Source organism: Pteropus medius, unplaced genomic scaffold (genome assembly GCF_902729225.1).
Source record: "Pteropus medius unplaced genomic scaffold, Ma_sr-lr_union100, whole genome shotgun sequence".
Classification (NCBI taxonomy): Eukaryota; Metazoa; Chordata; class Mammalia; order Chiroptera; family Pteropodidae; genus Pteropus; species Pteropus medius.
This window is the reverse complement of record NW_024355990.1, coordinates 5,053,940-5,065,736: the sequence shown is the minus strand read 5'-3', so window position 1 is coordinate 5,065,736 and position 11,797 is coordinate 5,053,940. Positions and strand designations below refer to the sequence as shown.

Sequence of the window (11,797 nt, the reverse complement as noted above, 5' to 3'; positions counted from 1 at the left end):
GTGCCTCATTCCCACCCTTTTCCTCCTGGCCCCAGAGTGGCATTTTCACAAAAGTTTTATTTTCCGGCATGTGTTTTTAAATCACAATCAGGCCATGCCCATCCACCCCAGGATGACACTGGAGCATGGGGCTATGGGAAAGGGAGGCCACTCCCTGCAGCATTTCTAGGACCAGGCAGGATCTGGAAGTGTCGGTGGCTCCAGCTCCACCCCTAATCCCAGCCCTGTGACCTGGCCGGTGCTGCTGCCTGGGGCTGAGAACCAATAAACCTGCAGTTTGTCCCTGTCCCCCACTTCCTGTCTCAGCCTCACCATCTAAGATGATCACAAAAGAGGATCTCGGGGGTGGCAACTGGAAGGGCCCCTGGAGATTTTCAGGTCTCGAGCTTTTCAGTGGGTGAGCCAAGTCTGAGTTCCAAACCAGTTACAGGCTAATGCCTGGGTGGCTGGGAGGAGCTGGGCAAAGTACCCAAGCTTCCACCTTCCTCTTCCCTTTATCCTCAAGTGACATATACATTTTTTATGTGTTCCATGACACAGGAAAGGTTAGGAAGGGCTGACCTAGTCCAACTACCACTTTACAAAGACAGAAACGGAGGCCCACGGAGGGAAAGTGACGTGCCCGAGTCACACAGCTCAAGAGAGCCAGAGCCTTTCTACTCAGCATAATAATTTTCAAACAGCAGAACCTTTTTTTTTCCCCCCCCGCAAATAAAATATTTCAAGAATCCGAGTTTATAACATAAACGGGGCTGTTCTAGTTTAAGAGGAGTTAGGGATGCAGATCCTCATCCCTTGGGTCTCATCTTCCCCACCACCCGCCGTCCCCGGCGGTCCCTGAGACCCCTCTACAAAAGGTATAGAGATGGACTCAGCAACGAGACTGAAACATCAGATGGAACAGAAGGTGATAGAAAAGGCAGCTCAACAGCTAGAAGAGGCAGAATGGGTGGCGGGCAGAGTCAGGTGAAGGAGAGACAGGCCAGGGTGGGGACTGAGGTGGGGCCGGGGTGGGAGGAGAGCTTGGGAGCAGCAGCACTAGGGCTCCGGGGCTGGCACAATGACATGGGAGGATCTCAGAGACGCAGGAGGAGCCCGGGAGGGCCGAAGGCGGCAGCTGCCCACCCTACCCACTTCCTGCCCTATCTGAATGGGGTCTCTTCTGCCCCAAGTTCACTGTTTGACTTAGAAACTGAGAGGGAGCGGGAACACGCGGGGCAGCCACCGCCCGACCTGGCGCTGAGTGGGGTACAGGAAAAGGCGACCGCAGACCTGAGGCTTCCATTCCCTGCTTGGCTGCCAGAGGAAACTGAGGCCTGAATCTCGCAAGGCCTTCACTTCGTCCGAAGGACACTGCACCCCTTCCCACCTCACCCCGGAGGCGCCGGTCGCTGGTCCCCTGACCCTGAGCTGCGCTCCTGCACCGCCCCCGGCCCCGCCCGCTCGTCTAGCCGCCTCGCAATTGGCTGCTCCGTCCGGGCCGGAGCCCCCGGCAGAGTAATTAAGGAAGGATTAATGAGAGCCCCAAAGTCAACAGAAAAATCGATGGGGCGCGGAGCCGGAGCGGCGGCTGCGCAGTCCTGCGGAGGGAGGGCGTCGGGGACATCGGTCCAGGCGCTGGGGCCTCTCCTCGACCGACGACCGGTGCTGCCCCAGCAGTCGGTTGTCAGCCGACAGCGATGCCCGCCCAGGTCTCAGGTAAGGCTCGCGGCTGCGCCCCCGGACCGCAGGTGGAACATCCGGGTGAGAGCCCACCTTGACGCTTACACCCACTCCACCCTCAAAGCGGGTTTCAGGGACTCGGGGCTGCAGGGATTGGGACGTGAGGGCGGGGTGACTGGGGGAGGCCAGACACTGGCGACCCGAGTGCCGGCTCCTCTCTACCCGCCACCCCAAATCCGGCTCGGCTCCCACCTGCTTTCCGCGGATGGGCGAGCACAGCCGAAAGGGGGCGCCGGGGCCGGGAAGAAGAGAAACACCCCGACGGCTGGAAAAGGGGTGTGGGGTTAGGGCTGCCAGCACGCCGGGTCCGAGGCATACGTGTAGTGGCCGCCCCGGGCCTCGCAGTCCCCCGAGCGGGTTGGAAAGAAATCTCGAAGCTCCTGGCCCGCGCTCAGCTGCGTCCTCCGGATCGGGCCCCGCGCTTCTGGGAGGGCGGGGGAAGGGGGCGCCGCGCCCCGACGGCTCCCAGCCTTTCATCATCTGCCTCTAAACACGACCCACAAACCAGTTGTGCAGGCCTTCCCTTGGACTGGCGTTGCGCCGAAGGGCGTGCCGGGGGACGGCGGGTTCCTTCTCGTCGGTTCGGGAGCCCTCGTCCTCTACCGTGGACCCCGGTGTGCCCCCCACCGCGTCACTCTCCCCCTCGTGGACCGAATCCGACATTTCGAGGGCTCCCTCTAGCGGCCGCTGGAGCGTTGACACCCCCACAGATGGGGGGGCAGTGACTTCAGGGCGAGGATCCTGGACGGAGAGGACCTGGAACCTTATCCTCCAGTGTTCCTTTCGGATTTGCAGTCCAAGCAAAAACCCGACCCTTCCAGTCCCTCCAGGGCTGCGAAAGAGCTGGAAGAAAATGTACAAATAGCTAACACTGAGTGAGAGATTTCTGTGTGCCAGACGCTGACCTACATGTACATAAATTAAATCACTTAACTTTGATAAAACCCCTATGAGGAAGGTATTATGCAATAATTCCTTCATGTATTCGTTCAAGAAATCTCTATTGAACATCTACCGTACACTGGGTACTATTCCATAGCTGTATATCTGCTTTACAGATGAGAAATCCAAGGCACAGAGAGTCTTAGTAGCTTGTCGAGGATCACGCATGTAGTAAGTGTTAGAACCTGAACTCTTAATTATTAGGCTGTCCTACCTTGGGAAAATGAGGGAGAATAATATGGGAAAGGCGAGGCGAAGCAGTCAGAGTTTGGGAGGAAGGGAGCAGGGAGGTGTCCCTGTGAGCCTCAGCTTGCTCAACCTGGGCGGGGGAGCCTAGGAGGAAAGATAAAGATCATCTGGAAAGTCTCCTCTACTGGGCCAGAATGGAACAGTTTCAATGGGAAGGGTCTCTGTCCACAGCTTTGGTGCTGAAAGTTCCCCCGGAAAATGCCAGAGTCAGTCGACAAACACTGATTGATTGTCATGTTGTGCCAGGTTTGGGGTGTCCGAGTTAAGCAGGACCTGGCCTCTGACTTGAAGGGGTGCCTGGTCTTGAAGGGAGCCAGCCACACCCACAGCACCTCACCAGACAGTGCACACCCACTTTCAACAGATGCTTGGGCAGAGGGAGAAGGCTTCCCAGGAGAAGCACTTAAGGTGGGTGGTAAGGATGGGTTAGAGCCACAGTGGAGGGTAGCGGATGAGACAGAAAGAACAGTAGGCTCCAGGGGTGATGGCGAAAGGCAGGAGACCACACGAGAAATGTGGAGCCCTCGAGAAATGCTGGGCCTGGACGCACATGGCGGGGGGCCAAATGCCTGGAGTGTGACAAGGGGAGGGTGCAGAACAGAACAAGAATGACAGGGAGGACTAAGAAATGGAGGGAGAAAATTATTTGTAGACCCTTAAAGAGGACCAAGTTTTATTATTCTATTTGTCCCAGGAGAGAATAGTAGAAGGCATAAATATTGAGCAAATTGCACGTGGGAAAATAGGGGGCTCCGGAGCCTACATTTTAGAGCCAAATGAAATGAGAGTCTAAAACGGTTACATAGTGGGAAAGTCTGAAGCTTCTGAAGTTTGGAAGTCAAAGGGAGAAACAGGTTAAAACAGCATGAGAGGCAATGCTCCGGCAATAAGCATGGATCTTGGTGAGGGTACCAACACGGGGAGCCCAATCCAGCCTTGGCATAGCGCGGTTCAGGGGAAGTCCACTTAGAGGATGTAGGGCTCTTCTGAGTACTAAAGGACAAGCTGCAGTCAGCCAAGGGACAAGGGGTTTGGCATTATGGGCAAAGGGTCAGGTGTGGGCAGATAGGGAGGCGAGCAGAAGCAGAGGCATTCTGGGGACTGCAGCAGGATGGCACAGCCCGTGGACAAGTGGGGTCTCAAGACAGTGCTGGAGATGTAAGTCGAGGACAGACCAGGAAGCAACAGCAGCTGCCCTGCCTTGAGCACTTTCTGCACTCCAAACACATACTGTACACATACTGCCTCGTTTCATTTTAAGAGGTCATGCTAGTCAGTTTGGACTTTGTACTGAGGGCAACTGGTCACCTTTGCAGGGCTCACAGTAGGGGAGAGGCACAGTGGGCAGGGAGATCTGTCCAGGAAGAGAGGAGGGGGCCCTGGACTAAAGGCAAGGAGGATGCTCGTTCCCTGCCAGGCGATGTGGGGATAGAGATGCCACTTGATGAAACAGTAAGCTTAGGAAGCAGGCCTCCTGCAGCCTGGAGAATGGAGAGGGTGAGCACTTAAGAACCTTGAGCCCAGAGCACCAGGGATTCGAGAGCAGCAGCAGGACCAGAGGAGGGCACCTGGGATGGCAGGGGGCAGGGGAGCCACCTGAGTCAGCCTAGGAGAAGTCTCCCCATCAGGAGAGTCCCCAGCACCAGCAAGGTGTCCCCCTCTCTAGTACAGCTCAGTGCCATGAGGAATGAGTACACAAAGACCCGCAGGAGGAGTACGCTGGACTCCAGGCAAAGACCCTGAGCTGCAGGTATGAAGTGACCTAAATGTGGGTCCAAGAGAGGGGTGACAAAGAGGCTGACCTACGTGAAAGCTCAGGAGATGGTGAGGAAGTAGCAGGGGGCATTCAAAGTAGAGAAGGGTCACGGATGGCATTCCCCACGTTGGGCTGGGCATTCATAGGACATCCAGGAGTCAGAGGGAAATGGTGCAGGTGGAAGGCAGTTCTGTCAAAGTCAAGGGCATGGCATCCGTGCTGATCCCAACCTGCCCTATGCTTGTGGCAGGCATTGCAAATTAATCTCAGCACCTTCCCCCATCTTTAAAATTAATTTTAATTGCATATGTAATATGATTTTTAAAGCTAGAGCATTAAACCACTCCCACTCTTAGAGCCCTCCTTCCTCTCCCAGAAGAAATTCCTCTGGAGAGTCTGGCAGTTATCTTCCAGACCCATACGTCCCCACAATCAGCTCTTATTTCCGGTCACAGCATTCTTTCCCAACAGGCCCACACCAGGCAACCATCACCCACCGACCAGAGTCGGAGCAAGGGCGGGCACCTTGGCCTTTCACTCAGGAGTGAGATTCTTCCCCGAAGTCAGCAGAGCACAAACTGCCTTATGGTAGTGATAAGTCACAGCCCTGGAAAGCACGCAGTGGTCAGGAACTATGCAAGTGCCCCTGACTCCCTTGACAGACATTATGACTTCATCTTAGAATCAGGCACTGAGGCAGGAAGCGTGGGGTGCAGGGCAGGTGGTCCCCGAACGAGTGGAAGCGATCTCTGTGTCCACGTGGAGCACAAGGGTTTCCATATCCCCCGCTCTGTTGAAACCTCCGTGGGTGCCATAATGCAGATGCGCGGCTGCCTTTATTTCTGACCAGAGAAGTTGCGTAGTTTGCCTTGGTCACACAGCTGTCGGGGGCAGATGTGGAACTGAACCCAGGACAGCCAACAGCCAACCAGTATCCTTTCTCCCTCCCCAGCCCCTGCTGAGGCTCCACCTGTGGCCTCTCTAGAAGCACAAGGGACTGGAGCAGCCAAGGAGAACCAAGTGGACGTGCGGGCCCAGGACCTGGGCGCCCCCGCCTCGCCCCACCAGAAGTCCTGGCTGGCCCGGCACTTCTCACTGCTGCTGCGGCGGGACCGGCAGGCCCAGAAGGCAGGGCAGCTCTTCTCAGGGCTCCTGGCCCTCAACGTGGTGTTCCTGGGAGGAGCCTTCATCTGCAGCATGATCTTCAACAACGTGGCAGTCACGCTGGGTGACGTGTGGATCCTGCTGGCGGTGCTGAGGGCCCTGTCCCTCCTCTGGCTCCTCTACTACAGGACCGGCACCTCCCGCCGGCCACACGCCGTGCTCTACAGGGACCCTCATGCAGGACCCATCTGGGTGCGGGGTGAGTGTGGGGGCTGGGCGGATGCAGGGTGGTGGGGAGGGAGGGCCATTCCGCCAAGTGCCAATGGCCGCCGGCCCGCCAGGCTCCCTGCTGCTCTTCGGCGTGTTCACCATCTGCCTCAACGGCTTCCGCGTGGGCTACGACTTGAGCCACAGCCACTGCAAGTCGCAGCTGGAGCTCATCTTCCCTGCCGTGGAGATCATCTTCATCGGCGTCCAGGTAACAGGCCTCTCCCTACGCCAGGCCACACGCACTCACGCCCCAGCCTATGCCTGGGAACAGCCCGACAGGCAAATGCCTACGTGGCTCAGAGTTTGTACACATGCCAAAGCCCCCCATAAATGCCTGTCTCTGTTCACCCACGTCCACACTCACCTGCGTATACCTGCACCAGCACACACCATGTCACTGAAATGCAGACACCTATAAATACATCTGCCTGCACCTACTCGCATATATCTAAACCTACATACACCCTTAGATATACAGAGCTGCTCTTAACCATGCACATCCAGCTCCCTCCTGACTGCCTGTTCTGCACCAGGCGTGGAGGTCCATTTACGTCATCTTTTTTATTTCCACGATAAGTGGGCATCCTCTGAGAGGCCGGCATGTCAGTCCCATTTTAGTGCTGAGGAGACTGAGGCTCAGAGATATCTGACCACTGGCCCAGAGCCACACAGCGAGGAAACAGTAGAGCCAGGATTCCAACTCAGGCTTCCTTACTGTCCCTTCCATTGTAAATACACACAAGCAGCTGGGGCGCGCACTCCACGGTCCACCCTCACGCCCCTGCCTCCGGCTCAAGGCCCTGTCCCCTGCAGACTTGGGTGCTCTGGAAACACTGTAAGGACTGTGCTCAGATCCAGACCAACGTCACTAGGTAAGGTGGGGGCGTCTTCCCTCCCTGTAACAACTGCCGGGGCTTCCTGTCCCCTCTGCTGCCTGCCCCCCACAGCTTGCCTGCCCCCCACAGCTTGCCTGGGGCTGCGGCTTAGTCTGGGAATGGTCTCAGGTGGCCCCTAGGTCTACCTAAAGTCCTAATGTGAGATGGGATCTGGTTTGGGGAGAGAGCAGTCACCCCAAAGTCAGTGATAAGCACCCAGGGAGCCGGCTAGGCTGTGTGGGCAGAGCGTGGCATTTTCTCCAGATGTGGCCTGATGCTGACCCTGGCCACCAACCTGCTGGTGTGGGTCCTGGCCGTCACCAACGACTCCATGCACCGCGAGATCGAGACGGAGCTCAGTGCCCTCATGGAGAAGCTGTCAGGTACAGAGGAGACCACGACTCCCACCCCCGAATGCACGCATACACACACACACACACACACACACACACACGCACACGCCGCTCCTTCAAACGAGTGAGCTTCAGTGAGTCTACAGAGCGGGGAGCAAACACTAGAAGCCAGATCATGACTAGACAGAAAACCAACATTTGCCAATAGTACCCACCCTGCCCCCATCCTGTGCCTGCTCCATCAGGTGCTGGCACCCTGCAACCCTGCTCCGGGCATCCATCTAGCTGTCAGCTCATGTCAGCAAGCTAGTCACTAAGCCATTCAGTGATAAATCCAGGTAGGCACCCCACCTCTGGTATTTGCCTTTTACTTGTACTAAAAAGCCTTCAGTACCAAAAGGAATGTCTTCCTAATACAACTGTAGGTGCCTGGACATGTCGGGAGGGATGATTTCTGGTGAGAAAGACCTCCCCGCATTGTTCCATGTGCCCAATCCTCATCTGCATAGCCTGCCCCTTCAAAGTTATGTCCCAAAAACCGACATGGGAACATCGCTGTCATCAGCCACACCTGTATGTATACAGTCCCCCCACCCCAAGCTGGCATCACCATCCTGACCTGTGAACAGCCAAGCCTTTCCAGCACACCCATGCATTTACACACCCACCCCATAAATCATGGCACACCTGTACACGGTGCACATTCTTTATACTCTGGATAGATTTCTCAGAAGAGCTGTGCAAGGAGAATTTTTTTTCGCAAGTGACACCATAGATTGTTTTATTATTTAAAAATTCAGACTATGGTCATGCCACCCTGAACAAGCCTGATCTCAGAAGCTAAGCAGGGTTGGGCCTGGTTAGTCCTTGGATGGGAGACCACCTGGGAAGACTAGGTGCTATAGGTGTAAAAAAATAAAATAAAAAAATAAGGGATTGTAAGCTGACAAGGTCCTTGTAATCTGTGAGGTCAACTAAGGGTTGCATTGCCTAAAAAAAAAAAAAAAAAAAAATTCAAATATATTGATGTGTAAAGAACAAGATTTATCCATCACCCAGATGTAATAATGATTAACATGTTGCCATACCTACTTCAATTTTTTACTGAATTATTTACACTACTGAGATCGTGGCATTCCATCCCAAAACATTTCTGTATACATCTCTTTAAAATAAGTATATTTTGCTACATTACCACAACGCTATTATAATTTCTTACAAAATTTCCTAACATCATTCCCATCCTCTGTACCAATCTATGTTAATTTCCTCCAAGCAGCCCGTAAAATGTCTTTTACGATGGTTTGAACTTTCAATGCATTTGGCTGTTCTGTCTCTTCAGTCTTTTTTTTTTTTCCCCCTAAATGACATTGAGATTTGTCAAGTTGCTTCCTAGTGGTGGCATTTGAATTTCCTCCGTCTCCCCTGCTTTTCCTTGAAACTAGAAGTATGGACCAAAGCCTTGATTAGATTCCAGCTAAACACTTTTGGCACCAGCCTTCCACAAGTGAGTCTGTGTGCCTTGCAGGGCATCTCGTTTTCAAGGTGAGATATCTGATACCCCACAGTGCAGCTGTTACGGGGTCCGGTGTAGCAGCCTGATCCTCCCAATATAACATTAAGGGTTTCCCCCTGTACCCCAAATAATTTGTAGAGGTGACATTAGGCCCCAAAGCATCGTGCATTAAATGCTTTATGTAAGCCGGAATCCCTTTGTAAAGGAATGACCATCCTGTGATTGCTTATTTCTCTCTCCGGGCCTCAGTTTCCATACCTGCGACATAGGTGGCCAGGTCCCTTCCACCTCCGCCATACTCCGGGGGGTGAACGGGACTGATTCGTGCAGCTGGTTCCCTCAGAGCTGGGGTCACCTGAACATCTGTCACCTCTTGCCCTGCCCCCTTCCAGGCAATGACACCAACACCTGCCTGTGTCTCAATGTCACTGTGTGCGAGGCCTTCCGGAAGGGCTACCTGATGCTCTATCCCTTCAGCACCGAGTACTGCCTCATCTGCTGTGCCGTGCTCTTCGTCATGTGGAAGAACGTGGGGCGCCGCCTGGCACCCCATGCGAGCGCCCACCCCGGCACCCCGCCCTTCCACCTGCACGGGGCCGTCTTCGGGCCGCTGCTGGGCCTGCTGGCACTGGTGGCAGGCGTGTGTGTCTTCGTGCTCTTCCAGATCGAGGCCAGCGGCCCCACCATCGCACGCCAGTACTTCACCCTCTACTATGCCTACTACGCGGCCGTGCTGCCTGCCATGAGCCTGGCGTGCCTGGCGGGCACGGCCATCCACGGGCTGGAGGAGCGAGAGCTGGACACGCTCAAGAACCCCACCCGCAGCCTGGACGTGGTGCTGCTGATGGGGGCTGCGCTAGGCCAGATGGGCATTGCTTACTTCTCCACGGTGGCCATTGTGGCCACTCGCCCTCACGAGCTGCTCAACCACCTCATCCTCGCTTACTCCCTGCTGCTCATCCTGCAGCACATGGCCCAGAACCTCTTCATCATCGAGGGCCTGCACCGGCGCCCGCTCTGGGAGGTGGCCCCCGAGGCCCCGGCAGGGAAGCAGGAGGCGGAGGCGCAGCGCAGGGGCTCCCTGCTGGAGCTGGGCCAGGGCCTGCGGCGGGCCTCCCTGGCCTACATGCGCTCCTACAGCCACCTCAACTGGAAGCGGCGGGCGCTCAAGGAGATCTCGCTCTTCCTCATCCTCTGCAATATCACAGTGAGTGACACGCTAGGGGCATAGGGGCAGAGCTGGCCAAGAGGCCCCAGAAGTCCTCGCCAGGATCAGGGCACATGTGCTGCACATTAACTGCCCCAAGGGTGATTGTCCCTTTGATTGTCAAGGACACATGCCTCTTTCCAAATGCTGCTTGAGAGCAGAGAGTGTCTCCCAGCCCCCTGCAAGGTGCCTGGCATGAATGAACGTGACAGGCACATAGCTAAGCACTCTTTACAAACAAACGTGTAAGATTTCTACCCTCGGGAAGTTTCCTGTCTAGTTGGGGTGATACGGGGCGGGGGGTGGGGGACCAGTTAGGGAATTACCAAATAATTCATCATCCACTGAGTTTAGTCAAAGGAAGAGATCAGAACGTGCCTGGTTTCCTAAAGAATCTTCGGTGAGAGGTGTTGACAATGGCTGCTTGATCCCAGGTCCTCACCTGGCAATAGCTCCGCATCTTGTCACAGAATCGTCACAGAAATTCCATGCAATGGGCCCTATTTCACAGATGATCAAGCTGAGGCTTAGGTTGTTTGACCTGCCTGTGGTCCCACAGCCTGTAAGTGGCAGTGCCAGCACAGCTCAGGGTTGTTTGAGCTCATGTGGGTAATGACTGGCTGTAAACACACCCCAGGTGTCAAAAACCTTGGTCCAGGCAGAGCTTAAGTAATATATTCGCCCTAAAGTACAGTAGGAGCTCGGAGAAGCCAAGGAAGGCTTCATAAAGGTTTGAGCTGGGACTTGAGAAATAAGTAGAGTTTGGACAGAGGGCGGGGGACAGGGTGGAGCGGGCAGAGACTAGCAGAAGAATGAAGCTGGAGCAGAAGAAGGTGGTAGAGATGAGGGCTCAAGGAAACCCATCTTGACAGAGTAGAGTGTACCACCGGTGGTGGCTGCGTGGGGTCTCGTGATCCATCTGGGGTTCAGGCTGGCAAGCCGAGGAGGTGGCTGTGGTCTGGGTGAGGCGGGGTTTGGGAGGAGAGGGGCTGGCTCTGAAAGCCCAAGGGTGAGGGATATGCTGAGGCGCTGCGGGTTCTCGGGCCTGCCCCCCCTGTGCCGAGGGCATGGGAGCACCCCTCCCCCACCCAACACCTTCCTCTCCTCCCCAGCTGTGGATGATGCCTGCATTCGGCATACACCCGGAGTTTGAGAACGGACTGGAGAAGAATTTCTATGGCTACCGGACATGGTTCACCATCGTCAACTTCGGCCTGCCCCTGGGGGTCTTCTACCGCATGCACTCTGTTGGGGGGCTGGTGGAGGTCTACTTGGGGGCCTGAGGCTGCCCAAGGAACCCATTCCTGGCAGAACCCCAAAGTGCCAAGGCTGGAAAAAATGTAGTCCAGAGTCTCTGAGCAGATGCGCCATTCCAGGGGGGCCTAGGGCAGCCGGGGTTCCCCCAAAGTTTCCCCTTCCACAGAGCCTCATTAGGCTGGGCGGGGGTGGGGGGGCCACAGTTCACAGCCCAAGACAAAGGGCAAAACCTGGACACTGAGCTTCTGATGCCCACGCCCAGGACCGGGCACATGCCTGCCCCTGCTCACCACCACAGCGATACAGCCCAGAGTGCACCCAGGAAGACCCCACAGCTATTCCGGGAGGGCCATCCCTGAATGACTGAGTCTAGGGACTTTGGAGAGGGGCACTCCTACCCAGCCAGGCCTCTGGGGCCTGCTTCTTGCTGGGGGAAGGGTGCAGGTTTCAAGCGCTGCCCAGGGCATCCTGGAAGCTCACAGCTGGGCAGGCAGCCCTGCCCTTCTCTCCCCCCCCCACCCCCCACAGCCTAATGAGCTCATTAAT

The 11,797-nt window shown here is 55.7% G+C and overlaps 1 protein-coding gene and 1 pseudogene across 1 annotated transcript; both read left to right on the top strand.

Annotated features, from left to right (window-relative positions):
• The first annotated feature begins 1,661 nt into the window (after positions 1-1,661).
• OTOP3 (otopetrin 3) lies at positions 1,662-11,321 on the top strand. Its single transcript, XM_039859223.1, has 7 exons — positions 1,662-1,698; positions 5,622-6,032; positions 6,115-6,251; positions 6,857-6,915; positions 7,183-7,301; positions 9,180-9,994; positions 11,107-11,321. The coding sequence occupies exons 1-7, from the start codon at positions 1,680-1,682 to the stop codon at positions 11,275-11,277; spliced, it is 1,731 nt and encodes a 576-aa protein (XP_039715157.1). The 5' UTR covers positions 1,662-1,679; the 3' UTR covers positions 11,278-11,321.
• On the top strand, positions 8,071-8,179 carry LOC120600459 (uncharacterized; annotated as a pseudogene).
• Positions 11,322-11,797: the final 476 nt, after the last annotated feature.

Excerpts from the sequence above, each read along its gene's own strand:
- OTOP3 (XM_039859223.1), top strand. Across the intron at positions 6,033-6,114 it reads AGGACCCATCTGGGTGCGGG|GCTCCCTGCTGCTCTTCGGC; the intron begins GTGAGTGTGGGG and ends CCGGCCCGCCAG. Across the intron at positions 6,916-7,182 it reads ATCCAGACCAACGTCACTAG|ATGTGGCCTGATGCTGACCC; the intron begins GTAAGGTGGGGG and ends CATTTTCTCCAG.